Raw genomic sequence first — 14,476 nt, 5'->3', positions numbered from 1 at the left:
ATTCTCAACTATTGGTTCATAATGACAGTTGTAGGCCTATGACCATCACCACTTGTTCCAGTGGGTTAAATATTACTTCTTCACCTTCCTTGATGAAGTTTTTACTGACAGGTCCACAAGACCTATCCCACTAATTTTTATAGATGATTCTACTAATGATTATCAGCAGATTATAATGGTATTTCTTTTGTACCTCTACTAGAGTCTAGAAGCCGTCTTCAGCAACTTCTGGAACTGTACCTGCGCAGGCATCCAAGGGAGACTATCTATTTGGTTCCTATTCCACATTAAGGAAGGATGTTGCTTGTGATGGAATATCTTCTCTATGAAACTCCTCGTCCAGATTAAGAATGGATGCTGAATGTAGAAGAATAATCTTCACTTTTAGCCATGGTATTTACTATTAAGTTGGATATTCATAAACCCCCTCATTTGTATTCCTACTACAGTTGACCTTTATTGAGTAGGGTATTCACATAAACCCACTCTTATTTCCAGCTACAGCAGACCCTATACTGAGTTGGGTGTTCACATAAACCCTCTCCTATTTCTAGCTATGGTCGACCCTACATTGAGTTGGGTATCGATAAACCCATTCTCATTTGTATTTCATCTTTTCTCTTTGTAGCCCTCATTTGGCTATGGGCAGCTCATATTATGTCATTAATGCATTTGGTTTGGCATTAATAAAATCATTTATTATAATACTAGGTTGTGGTTAAGGCCGACCTAGTCATATTGAACTAGGCCCACAACCCCTCCTTCAGCCTACCTACTTGAGTTGCGGAAAAACTACAAACATGCCAACAACTCTCTTATTTGTAAATCATCTTGTTATCTTCTTGGTCATTCTTTATCCTACAGGCATCATTCTTTTATAGTGAGTTTTATGCATAAGGGCACCTGTATCTTTGGCGTTCACTTCTGCTAGGGCACTTTTCTCTCTCTCTTGTGCAGGCTTTTTTGAATTTTTCCTCTCTAGTGCATTTATCCATTGCTACTTTCTCTCTCTAGGGTTTCGATCTACTGGCTGGTTTATCTTCAAGCCTTGCACTGCCCTAGTGTTGTTTTCTCCTTGTTTTTTGCAAGATTTGGGTTTGCTTTGGTTCCTTTTGATTGCCCTGTTATAGTGGTGAATCTCAATATTCTCTAGATTACTCATGGATTTATGGGCCTTTGTTCCTGATATACAAAGATGAGCCTATGGCCCTTCAAATGATTGATGTTTTAAACTTTTAACTAATAAATACTTAGCCCATATAGATGCTTTAATGCAATATAGATTCACATAAGAATACACAAATATGCAAATTGGGTGAAAAATAACATATAATTTCATTAATAAAGAGTATTTGCATCAATATAGTTCTTGCCACTTTCCTTGTGGACGACGATCTCACTATCCTAGCTCTTTCTTGTTTTCCTAGCTGAGTTAACCACTGCCAGTGGGCTTACAAAGAAAGCAACAGAAGCGAGAGCCAAAAGTCCCTAACACAACTCTCTTCATCTATATTTATATTTACATATACAAAATTTCAAAAGGAGGCAGGACATATTGTCCTCAATGTCCATCTTTCTCAAACTAATCCCTGTAACAGTTGTTTATTTGTTGGTCTTCTGCATTCTTTGAATACAATTCAACTTTTTGATTTGTTCATCTGTGTAACACTCTCCATTCCCTCAGTTGTTGCCTCTTTAAATCTTCTACAAGATAGCTCTGCATACTAGCCAAACTGTGTCTGCAGTCCTTATCGGATCTCACAACCAGTGTTGTTGACTCCTTATGTTTCTGCAGGTATCTTTCAGCTCCCCAGAACCTGGTGTTGCAATCTTTCCAGACCTACATACCCAGACTTTGTAGATTCTGCCGCTTTGCAGTTGTGTTTGTCTAGAGGACCGCACAACCTATCCTCACAGTCCTTTAATGGAGATCACAAATCAAACCTGTGATTTTCTGCATAGCCCCAAAACTCCGCACATGAGCTTCTCACCTTCTACTACTTGAATGTAAATAAACCACCTCCATGCCTTGCATCCTCGTAAAATCTTTCTCAGCCTAAACCCTATAATTGTGCTCCTCTTGATATTTTCCGTTCTTGCATATAATTCAACTTCTCAATCGGTTCATCTTTGCAATGCTCTACATTTCTTCCGTTGTTTCAGTTATGAAAGTTTCTATGTCTTAGTCCTGAAAGTTTGTATAAGCCCTGAGAGTTAACATAGTTACCTCCTGCTATTTAAGAAACCGTATTGTCAAAACAAAAGTATTCCTAGTGGCCATTCTTCAAAACACGATCGGGTAGTGTCAAAACATTTTCTATGAAAAAAAAAATAATAAGGACGAAGAAGAATTGAATGAATAATACAGTGATGGTACCTGTAAGGCAATTCTGCAGTAGCCTCGGCTGTGAATGAAAGCAGCTGTGGCTGGGATATCGTATTTGGTGTTGAACTCCATGGACGACTCCTCCATTTTACTGTGCCTTAATCTGCTAAGAGCTCTGAGTCTGTGACGAAAATAAGACGGAGTGTTCTGTGCTCTGTGAAGAGAAAATTTAAGGTTGTGAGTTATTTCTCACGAGCTTTCAACTTTAGGAATGGCCGTACCCAAAAAAAAAAAAAAGCAAAACCAAAATTGAGGTTCACAGAAATGGACAGACCATGCTCCATCATAATATAACCAGGTTTTGATTCGAATGAGCATAGATAGGCATTCGATCTTCATAGTTATAAATGTTAGGGGAAATTTTGTTAGTCTGTGGTAATTCGTTATGGGTATGGATGTAAAATAATAATAATAATAAATATATTGGTATTAATAAGTTATGTTTATTTTTATTTTTATTTATTTAATTAAATGTTTTATGTAATGGATAATTTTATCAGTTTTTTTAATTTAATTAAAATTAATTGAAATATGAGATAGGAGAGTGTTGTTAGGGTTCATCTAAGTTTAATGTTTTAAGGTTTAAGTTTGAGGTGTGTATTTTTTTTGTTATTATTAGTGTTATATTTATTTTTCGGGTGTTTTTATTTAAGAGCTTTTTATGTTTTGATGGAAGCTTGTAGACAAATCTTGAATCCCATTAAATTTATTAATAGCAAAGGAACCAAGTAAATAATGGTGGTATCAAACAAAGCATAGAAACTTATTCTCAATGTATAATACTAAGTGATGATAATGTCCTTAAGGAAACCCATGTTAACATCTTTGTTTTGAATATGAATTTATTTGACATGAGTACAAATAACGCAAATTGTTAAGTTACTTTATTGATTATGTGCCTCCAACAGTCATGACTCAAATGGATGAAGGATATTTGGGAGTTGTTTGGTTAGCATTACTATTGCACCCATAGCTTGATTAAAGGATTTTTTATGTTTTTTTTCTTAAAGGTTATACATGTGAAATCATTGCCTCCCATGATCCTTGGGCCTGCTGTAATACCCATGTATTATTTCCATGTTGGTTTAAGGATTTCTCAACTCTATTTCCTTGTGTGGATAGAGTTCCTAGGCTTACTCATGCAACTCTAACCATTCCTTTAGTAATATTCAAGTTGTTGGGAAGCTTTATTTGACATGAGTTGGAAAGGTTTTCAATGCATGCCATCGTAAGAGGGTTTGTTTGAAAATTAACATGTCCAAGCACTTAAAAGAATTTAACTTGACAGAGATGGGGGATATGATGTTTACTCAGCTTATTCATGTATCAATTTGCTTAATACGTGTTCCATGTGCTAAAACTCAAACCACAAGATTTGAGATTGTTTATTAATATGCAAGTGTAACACACTCCAATCCTAATTGTTTATTAATATGCAAGTGTAACACACTCCAATCCTAATTGTTTATTAATATGCAAGTGTAACACACTCCAATCCCTAACCATTTAGGCACCTTAAGTACAAGGTGAAAAACTACTCGAAGCAAAAATAACTCAAAAGGTGGATAAATTCAAGTGATTCACAAAAACTCATGGGTCAATAAGCATGTTGGCGCCTAAAAGGATCAAGCCAACAAGGCAATGGCTTCTACTATGTTAGTTTCAAACTAGCATATGGCATGGTCATTCATTGTGAAAGAGGTAGAGCAAACCTCTCAAAACATTGGCCTTTGAGGTGTTAATAGGAGAGCACACTCTCTTTGTGTATAATTCCTAAGATTTTTTTAACCTAGAGGAGGCCCAAAGAAAACCTAAAATTTACACCATGTTTAATTATTTTGTGCATGTTATTCAAGCCCCACAACCTCAAACTCTTTTAGCGTTTAGATTGAAAAATAACATTATCTTGGAAATTATGGATTTTATCATTGCTCTTACTCAATGAAGACAATGTCATGTGTTGAATTTTAATACCAACTTTGATTTACTTTTCTCAACAATTATTTTATACCTATAAATTATTTCACCCATTAAAATCTTCTTTTTGAAATTTGTTGAAAATAAATACACTAGTATTTTAACTTCATAAATAAAATTTGCAATGGAAATGAAACAGAAAATCAACCACAAAAAACAGTAGAAATCTATGCCCAACAAATTCTCCATCACTTTTAATTAACTCAAGAAAATTAGTGCTCCCTTAACACGGAAATTGACATTCAAAGAATACCTTGAAAATGACGGCAATAAACTTGATGGAATCGCTCCTTGGAGATTCACTTAACTAGTCACATTTGTACCTAGAGGGCCCTCTCAACCCTCACGTTCTACGCTAGACCTCTCAACCCTTCACTCACATGACCAATCTACTAATCTTCTATGCCTTAGTGAATTTTAGCTACAACCTTTCCTAATCTCTTCAATCTTCTAAGTCTCTCAGTCTCTTACAATCTTGTATATCTCACTCGTGCAAGTATCTTACTCAAGTGTCTTGATTGTGTGTCTTCATCCTCTCCCTTGTGCTTCTTTTATAATTTCATCTTGAGCTAAATCCTTAATCCCCAATCTCCAAAGTGATAGATTGCTAGGATTAATCCCTAACCCACTTAGATCAATGGTAGATATTTGATCTAATTCACTTAAATAATTAAATTATCTATCTTTAGAAACTTAGCCCAATGACCAACATTAATCAATGTGATTTTCATAAGTTAGATTTAGGAAATAAATATATTAATATCTTACTCCTCATGAGCAAGCATCTAAGGAGGATTTTGGACATCTTTTGCATGTTTGACACTTAACCTATGCAGAATCACCTGTCTAAGTTATAAATATCAATACTCCCTCCTACCAAGGAAGGTGTTGTACACCACCCCCAGCTTATCTTCATATAAAATAAGCTTCCCCTTCCCTCAGGGCTCGATGAGAATATATGCAACCTACTCATCTGTGGATATGTATTGAAGCTTCACAACTCCCCCCTAGACCCTATCTCTGATGAAGTGGTATCTAAACTCTATATGCTTGGACATATAATGAAACACTAGATTCTGAGAAAGCTTGATGCAACTATGATTGTCACAGTGAATCATTGTTGAATCTAACTCAAGACCAAGTAATCCTATGAGCATCTTGGAAAGCTAGATGGCCTCACAACTCACCAAGCTTAGTTGCCATATACTTTGCCTCTGTTGAACTAAGTGCCACAGAAGATTGATTCCTACTAAGCCATGAGATCACTACACACCTCAAACTGAAACAACACCTTAAATTGATTTTCCTATCCATTGCACTCCCATCACAATCTAAGTTTGTATAGCACATTAATTGTAATCCACCATTCTTGACATATCTAAGTCCATAATTTAATGTACCTCATATATATTTGAGGACATGCTTCGTTTCCACCCAATGAACACTCCTTGGCTCTGTCATAAAATGGCTTAGTGTGTTCACAAAAATGCATATGTCTAGCCTACTTTTGAATATATACATTAGAGAAGCTATCAGTTGCTTGTCCAATGTGGGATCCACCAACTCTGACTCAAAACCATTTAGCTTCCTCAAGTTGGTCATCATGTGTGTCAACATAAGCCTACAATCCACCATCCTGAATCGCTTACAGATTTCAACCACATACTTCCCTTGTCTAAGGAAGATCTCACCTTTACGTTGCCACACCTCCAAATCTAAAGTGCATCGTGTTGATTCCCTTCATCTCAAACTCTACAACTAGGTCTCTCTTGCACATCTCTATGATCTTCTTTGCCCCCTTCGAGAAATAGGTCATCCACATAATGTACCAGAATGAGTGGATCATCACTAACTAGTATGTAGTGTAGGTTAGAATTTGCCTCGCTTTTGGTGGAGCCCATGTTTAGTAGATACACATCAATCTATGATTACCGTGCCCTAGGTGTCTAGTTGAGACCATACAACACCTTCTTTAACCTACATGCATGAGAATCTCTGCCATGCACCTCAAAACTTTGCGGTTGCTCGATATACACCTCCTCTTCAATCACTCTGTTAAGGAATATTGTCTTCACAACCATCTGATGTATCCTCAACCCTATATATGAGGCAATAGACATAACAGTCATGATACAAGTGTATCTAGTGACTAGAACGAATGTCTCCTCATAATCCACTCCCACCTTCTTGGAAAACCCTCTAGCATAGCCTTACACTTCTTAATGTTACCATCTACAACATGTTTGATCTTGAAGATCCATCTCAAAGTGACCACTTATTTTCATACTAGCTTAGGCATAATGCCACCTACATCATTCTTCATAGTGGACAAATACTATTCCATTATGGTATCCCTCAATACATGTTGATATATTTCCTCTTCAAAGCTAGAAGGCTTGGAATCATTGATGTCACTCATAAGTGCCATGTAAATGGAAAAATTATGTAGCGGTTTGCTTGCTTTAAACATCCTCCTATAAGCCTCCACATGCTCCTCAACATCCCTGAGGGTCTATTCTTGCCATCTCGGGCTCATTCTAATAGAACTAGAAGGTAACTTCTACTCCTCCTTGTGATCTGAAGACTGAGTACCTATTTTTGGTGTTGTTTGTCTCTCCTCAATCTTCAAAGCCTCTTTCTCCTAATCATCTTCCACTAGTATGGTATCATGTGACTTCCACAAAGCTCCATTATCCTTAAATTTTCCATCCCTACTAACTTATAGTCTCCCTCTACAAAGGAATGTACACCTTGTATGGCTTGGAAGCGTCACTGTAACCAACAAAAATGCCCTTATGCCCCAAGAGCTCCAAATTTGTCCCCTTCTCTGATGGTACATGGATATACATTAGACACTCAAAGATGAAAAATGCCCCATCTTAGGTTTCACTCTTATTAACTCCTCCTCATGAATCTTGTCCCCCAAGACCTTATGAGACTCTTGTTTTGGATGTAGAATGTTGTATTGCATGATTATTCCCACAAGAACATGGGTAGATCCTTACCATGGATCATGGCTTTAGCAACCCTTGTGATGGCCCTTTTTTTCCTCTCAACAACCCTATTTTGTTGTGAGTTGTAAGGAAATGTAAATTCTTTCTTGATGTTTGCTTCCCTGCAAAATTCCTTTAACTCATTAGAGGTATACTCACCCCCATTATATCATCAAAGGACCTTGACCTTCCTCCCAATCTATTTTTCCACAAAATCTTTAAACTCTCGAAACCAATTGGAAACCTCATCCTTGGTCTTCGTGAAGCAGATCTAGGTCCTCCTAAAACAATCATCAAGACTCATGAAGACCAGTGACAATTTCTCATAATGTAGGCAAAGCCCTTTGATGCAAATGTGTTATCCTCATGTGTCAAAGCTCACACAAGTTGTCACTGTCAAGAACCAACTCCATCACTGGTTGACTGCTTAGCATATACATATTACCCTCTCTTGACCACTTAGCATATACATATTACCCTCTCTTCTCTCGATGACTTGTCCTATATTCAAAATGGAAGATCTCAACCCGACAATAACTTATCCATCTCAGAAAAGAACTTTAGATTGGTGGGTATGTGTTACGATTTTTTTCTCTAGAAGGTAATCCTATTTTAAGAGGGAATTGTATAACAACTATGCAATCATTGATATATATTGAAAAATATTATTGGTTTTCCTAGTTTTGGGTTTCCAAGATCAAATATTTATGTTTATGTGTGTTTTCCATTGTATATTTTCTATTATAATTAAGAATTTGTTTACAGTAATTAAATTTTACAGGGTTAAAACCTACCTATATCCCTTCTCCTCAAATATTGTAAAAAGGTTCTTGCATATCCTTGGAACATATAAAACTTTTTTAACCTCCATGGGTTCACCTAACTCTAGTTGAAATTGTATAGTTCCAATTCCCTCCACTGCACACTTGGCATTATTACCAAGCTGCATATTGAGATCTAGATCATCCTCTCTTATGCTAGCAAATAATTCTCACAATGACGAGATGCTCCATTGTCCATGAATGATGCACCTTTGCCAATGGTGCCAAAAAAACATGTCACCGAAAAGAACTCTTTCTAGAACCTTTAGTAAACTCACTCACTTATTAGTCTATTGATGTAACAACCTATGAATTCCCCCTTCCCTTCTTCTTTTTTAAACATTGGCTTGCATAGTGGCCAAAATTGTGACATGCAAATAATTTCACTTTGTTCATGTCCTTCTTTTCTTCAACTCCTAGGGTATTCTTTCCTCGTGGGTTCTTCTTTTCCCTCCCCTGGCCTTACTTGTCTGTATGACAAGGGAATTGTTATCATCATCACCCTTATCAAGATACTACTCTTGAATCTCCTCTTGTGTATTATGATCCCTTCGAAAAAAAAATCCCAATGCTCGAAAACTTGTTATGCACTTGACCTGCGAGAAAATCAAAATACCAGAAATACAAAACAATATAGCCCGAAACACAGAAATATCACATGACACAAGATAAGCTGAAAGATATTTTATTATTTAGAAACATAATACAATGTTCACTTGCCTCTTCGAGGGGGCAACCTCAAACAGAGCAAAGCTCAATTATAATAAGACTCGATGATTCTTCCCTTACTATATAAGACTATTTGTAGCTTAATGACATCCAAAACCCTAACCACTGGTGGTCCCCTGCATAACATGGGTTAACCACTTTATTTATTAACTATGACTCGTTTATAACTAATTGTGGTCCCTTTTCTATGATGTGGGTCAACAACTTACAATTATTATTAATGCGAATAACCGCTTACAGGCCTTATTGACTCACTAAAGAACTATGACTCGGAGTAGGACCCTTGGACTTATTACATAAATAAAGGGGTTAGGGTTGGACCCTAACATGCCCTCCCCCATCAAAAGCAACATTGTCCTCAAGGCTGAAGCTGCAAAAATTGTTGAAGAATAGTGGTTGGTTCCTATGTCGCATCTTCTAGAGAGGTGTTTTTCTTTAGATGAGGACTTCCTTGATCATGTGGCCGTGGAGATGTCGCGCGAGAGTATCGAGAACCTGTTTTGATTGGAGAAAAAGTGAGCCTTCCTCATCCAATTCTGGCAGACTTGTTTGAACTTTGCAATTTTTCCCCACAAATTTCTTGAGGCATCATACATGGAAGACCGGGTGAATTTTTGAAGTAGTTGGCATGGCCATCTTGTAAGCAACCACTGCTATTTGTTGAAGTACCTGATAAGGCCTATAGAATTTTGGTGCTAGTTTCTAGTAGCCCTTTTCTTTGAGAGAGGTCTGCTTATATGGTTTGAGTCGTAGGAACACCTAGTCACCTATTTCAAATAACTACTTGGAACGATGTTGGTTAACCTGTTGCTTCATTTTGTTCTGAGTTTGATGTAGATTATCTTTGAGATGAGCGATCATGGAGGCATGACTCTATAGGAGTTGATCAAATACCTATACTTTGGAACATCCAAGGATATAAGAGACTGGTGAAGGTGGGATTTGGCCATACACCGTCTCATATGGCGTCATCTTGGTGGCTTCATGATAGTTAGTATTATACCACCATTCAGCTAAAGGCAACCACTGTACCCATTGATGTGGATTGTATGAAGTGAAGCACCACAGATAGGTCTCCAAACATTTGTTGACTACTTATGTCTGATCATTTGTTTGGGGATGATAAGTTGTACTCAGTTGGAGTTGTGTACCCTGGAGCTTGAAAATTTCCTGCCAAAATTTGCTAGTGAAAGTGGGGTCTCAATCAGACAAATGGAATTCGACATACCATGCAGTTTGAAGATTTGGTCCAAGAAAACTTGATCCACCAATGTTGGGGTAATGAGTGTGGTAGAGCGCAAAAATTAGCATATTTAGAAAGCCTGTCAACAACCACCATGATGATTGATTTGTTGCCTGACCTTGGGAGACCTGTAATGAAATCCATGGAAACATTTGGCTAGACAGAAGCAGGGAGTACCAAAGGTTGTAAGGTTCCCGGTAGCTTGATCGTTTCCCCTTTGTTGCGTTGGCATACATCGCATTCATCTACAAAAGTAGGAATGTTGTTCTTCATGCCAGTCCAAAAGAAAGAGTGGTATGCTCGTGCATAAGTCTTATGAAAGCTTGAATGTCTTGCAATCAGAGAGGAGTGAAACTCTTCCAAGATGTGGGTTTTGAGGGTGGAGGTCAAGGATAGCACTACCTGATCCCTGCAACGAAGAATCTCATCCTTCCAAGAGTAATCTTTTGAGGAATTAGGATTGACTCTTAATTTATTAATGAAGTGGGACGGAGAGGGGTGGGAGAACCATTCATGGTGGTCCTCTTCAATCCAATCTGGTATGGGTAGAGAGAGTAATAAAAGGGTGCCCTCATCCTCAAATTGGCATGATAAATCATCCACCACTACATTGTCATGCCCCTTCTTGTAAATTATCTCATAACCATATCCCAACATTTTTGCAAGCCATTTATTTTGTTGTGGCAATGGTAGACGCTGCTTTAGAAAATATTGTAGGCTATGATTGTCAATGTGGATTTGGAAATGTCACCCCAATGGTCTACCTTTATGCATTAATATTGCGCCAATTCCCATACCTGAAGCATCACACTCAATCACAAAAGATTTGGTGAAGTTTGGTAAGGCCAATACTGGAGTGGAACACATGACCTGTTTGAGAGCCAAGAAGGCCTGTTAAGTTGTGTCGGTATAAATAAATGATTTTTTCTTGAGAAGATTAGTGAGGGGTCGGGCAATGCATCCATAATTGCTGAAAAATTTGCGATAGTAACCTATGAGACCCAAGAATCCCCGCAAACTCTTCAATGTGTTTGGTTGGGGCCAATCTTGCATTGCATGAATCCTTTTCGGATCAACCCTCACTTTGTTACGACCCACAATGTGTCCCAAATACTCTACTTCTTCCATGCCAAAGGAGCACTTGGATAATTTGACAAATAATTTGTGATCTTGGAGAAATTACAATATTTGGTCAACATGTTGAAGGTGTTTGTCCCATGTTATGTTGTAGATGAGAATGTCATTGAAAAAGATGAGGACAATTTTTCTAAGATATGGTTTCAAAAGGTGGTTCACGAGGCTCTGAAAAGTGGATGGAGAACTACAGAGACCAAATGGCATAACCAAGAATTCATAATGGCCTTCATGAAGTCGGAAGGTTGTCTTGGGAATGTCAAATTCCTTCATGCCTATTTGGTGATACCTCAAGCAAAGGTTTAGCTTGGTAAATAATTTAGCACCATGCAGTTAATCAAGCAGATCATCAACTACTTGAATAAGAAATTTGTCCTTGATAATGAGCTTTTTAAGGGCCCTAAAATCAGGACACATGCATCCTTCTCCATCTTTCTATAGAACCATGACCACTAGAGATGAATAAGGGTTGGTGTTGGGACAAATAACACTCGCTTTGAGGGGCTCCTTGATGATTTTTTTAATTTCATTCTTTTGTGCAAAAGGATTTCGATATGGGCAGACATTTGGTGGTTAGGCACTCAGGACAAAAGGGATGTTATGATCATGTTCACCCTTAGAGGGTGGGAGCTCCTTAGGTTTTCGAAAGACCCACTAGTGGTGATATAATACCTCTTGCATATCCGAATGAATATGAGGAGTGGATTCAATGGCCTAGATGGCATTAAATTAGGCTACTACCCCATGATGGCCCTTTTTAAAGATTTCTCCATTCGATGTGAGTTGATGATAGTAGTAGCACCTCCCTGGAGTCCCCTTAGTGTATGAGTGTGGTCGTTCAACTTAAAGCTCATATATAACTCCTGAAAATCCATTGTGATAGGGCCTAATGTGCTGAGCCATTCGACACCAAAGACAATGTCACGACCCCCCATTTCAATGGCAAACATGTGGGTTTTGAGCTGATAATCCCCCATCCAAAGCTTAATATTTTCACAACATCCTTCACATTTCATGGTCGCCCCATCTACGATAAGGACTTGGAAATTAGATACCACCCATATAAAACAATGAACAACTTCTGCTACTCTCTTATATATAAAGTTATGAGTGATGCCATTATCAATCAACAACACTACTGGCCTATGTTTAATGAAATCGCAGATTTTGAGAGTCTGGGGCGAAGAAATTCTAGCCGAGGCATGTAGTGATAAATTGACTCATTTGGCGTAGTTGTGAGATCATTGATTGGGTCTCTTTGGGGTTTACCCGCTTATTCCTTAGGTACTACAATGGATGGAGCTTCATCGACTGAGTTGTTTGCAGTAACATCAATTTGAAAGAATTTTGGTTCCTTACATTTATGCCTTAGGGAATACTTGTCATCACAGTAGTAGCAAAGCCCTTGTTTCCTTCTTTCAGCCATTTCGATCAGCAACACCTTTTGAACCTTAAGTGTTTGGGTGGGCCCCGTAGCCTGGGTGGGACGTGCCTTTGCGAGGAAATTTGGATGATTGAACTGGGCATGTAAGGTGACTTCTACTTATAAGGCCTTGTGGCATGCGTCCAACCAAGTAACTGGGTGATGCATTTAGACATGGGCTTGGATGGCTTCCTTTAGGCTACTGATGAAACATTCCAAGTAAAAGTCATCCTAGTCCTTCAGTTCTGATGGCCAATTGTTCAAAAGCTACAATGTAGTCTCTTACCGTACCTATTTTCCTGAGCTTAGTGAGACGACCCAAAAAATGAGAATCCCGATCAAAGCAATCACAAATGGATTTTGAGAACACGTTCCAAGTTGGCCTTCTGTTGTGGTAAAAACACAACACCCCCCATTATTGATCCGTCCACTTCGAATAATGGGGACCCTTTCTATAAAAATTTTGGCTAAGCACCTTTTTGGATTTTTATTTTAGTTGATTGCACTACGCTTTGGTTAATTTTACATTTTCTTTGGATTCCTGTTTTGATTGCTTTGTTAGAATCGATTTTTTATAAGCTTCTCATTGACGCTTGTTTCGTCTCATTTGGTCAACTGGTTTGAAAATGGCACTCATTTGAAATCTCATCATTTATCTAGCCTGGGTTAAAAATGCATAAAATGTACAATATCGCATTTTGTAAATAAATTTGTCCAATAACGCATTCAGTTTAAATATTAACTCGTAGAGGGTTTTACCAACATTTTTCATTATGCAGCCAAATAATTAAGCATCGGGACTTAAGAAATTCACTTCAATTTTCTAATCAAATCTTAATCTCGAAAAACCAAACATTCAAGTGGCTGTAGTTTATTTTTATTATTTTTCATTTATTTTCTAAGTGGTTGTAGATTTATTTTTAGCTATAGTTTAAAAACTTATGTTCATAAAAACAAAACAAAAAATGAAAATTTAAGTTTAAAATTAAATTTTAAATTAATTAAATTAATTAATATATTATATAATTAATTTAATTAAATTAAAATTTAAAACAAACAAATTAAAAGAATATAAAAAATAAATAAAAGATCGCATCAGGAGTTCTATTCGCAACAATTTTTAAGGAACCCCGACAAACCTATTAGTCACCCCCCGATGCGATATATCGCATCGAGATTTCGCATCATTTTAAAAAAAGCCGATGGTCATACCCTCCCGGATTGCCGATGCGAAAAGGAATAAAAAACCTTGCCGATGCGAAGAGCCGAAACACTTCTCCACGCCGAAATGCCGATTATGGAAAAGCTTTAAAGGCATACTTTATGATTATATTAGTTTGAGATTTTTTTTTTAAAAAGGAACATTCATACGTATGGTGTAGGTTGGTATATTAGTTTATGAATGGAGTTAATAAGTACTGTAAGTTAATATATGTTAATATAGGAGCATGTTTCCATATGGATAAGAAGGGTAGGTTAGTTTATTTAATAGTGTAGTGTAGGTTGGCATATTTAACATTAGTTAATATATATTAATATATAATATGTAATATATATTATATTATTTAAATTAATATGTATTATTTAATTAATAAATTTTAAACTAATCATATTAATTAATTTATAACAATTAATTAATTTGATTAATTTAAATTTAAATATCGTTTAGATTAATATTAATTAGTTTTTAATTAAATTTAATTTGCTTATAAATAGTTAATTAGATATTAATTAGTTAAATTAATAAATAGTTTAGTTTATAATTAGCAA

The 14,476-nt window shown here is 36.8% G+C and overlaps 1 protein-coding gene across 1 annotated transcript in view; it reads right to left on the bottom strand.

The window, feature by feature from the left end:
• LOC149197567 (diphthamide synthesis DPH2 family protein) overlaps positions 1–2,780 on the bottom strand; it is a 299,511-nt gene extending 296,731 nt beyond the window's left edge. The window contains exons 1-2 of the mRNA XM_089405897.1: positions 2,661–2,780; positions 2,378–2,540 (exon numbers count right to left, since the gene is read on the bottom strand). Of these exons, the coding sequence (XP_089262023.1) occupies positions 2,378–2,473 (96 nt within the window). The 5' untranslated portion in view covers positions 2,474–2,540; positions 2,661–2,780. The remainder of the gene's footprint in view (positions 1–2,377; positions 2,541–2,660) is intronic.
• Between the last annotated feature and the right edge of the window lie 11,696 nt (positions 2,781–14,476).

Source organism: Pinus tabuliformis, chromosome 2_2, assembly GCF_031772625.1.
Source record: "Pinus tabuliformis cultivar Carrire ecotype Pingquan chromosome 2_2, CPIR1, whole genome shotgun sequence".
Classification (NCBI taxonomy): Eukaryota; Viridiplantae; Streptophyta; class Pinopsida; order Pinales; family Pinaceae; genus Pinus; species Pinus tabuliformis.
This window is presented reverse-complemented; position numbering and strand designations above follow the sequence as displayed.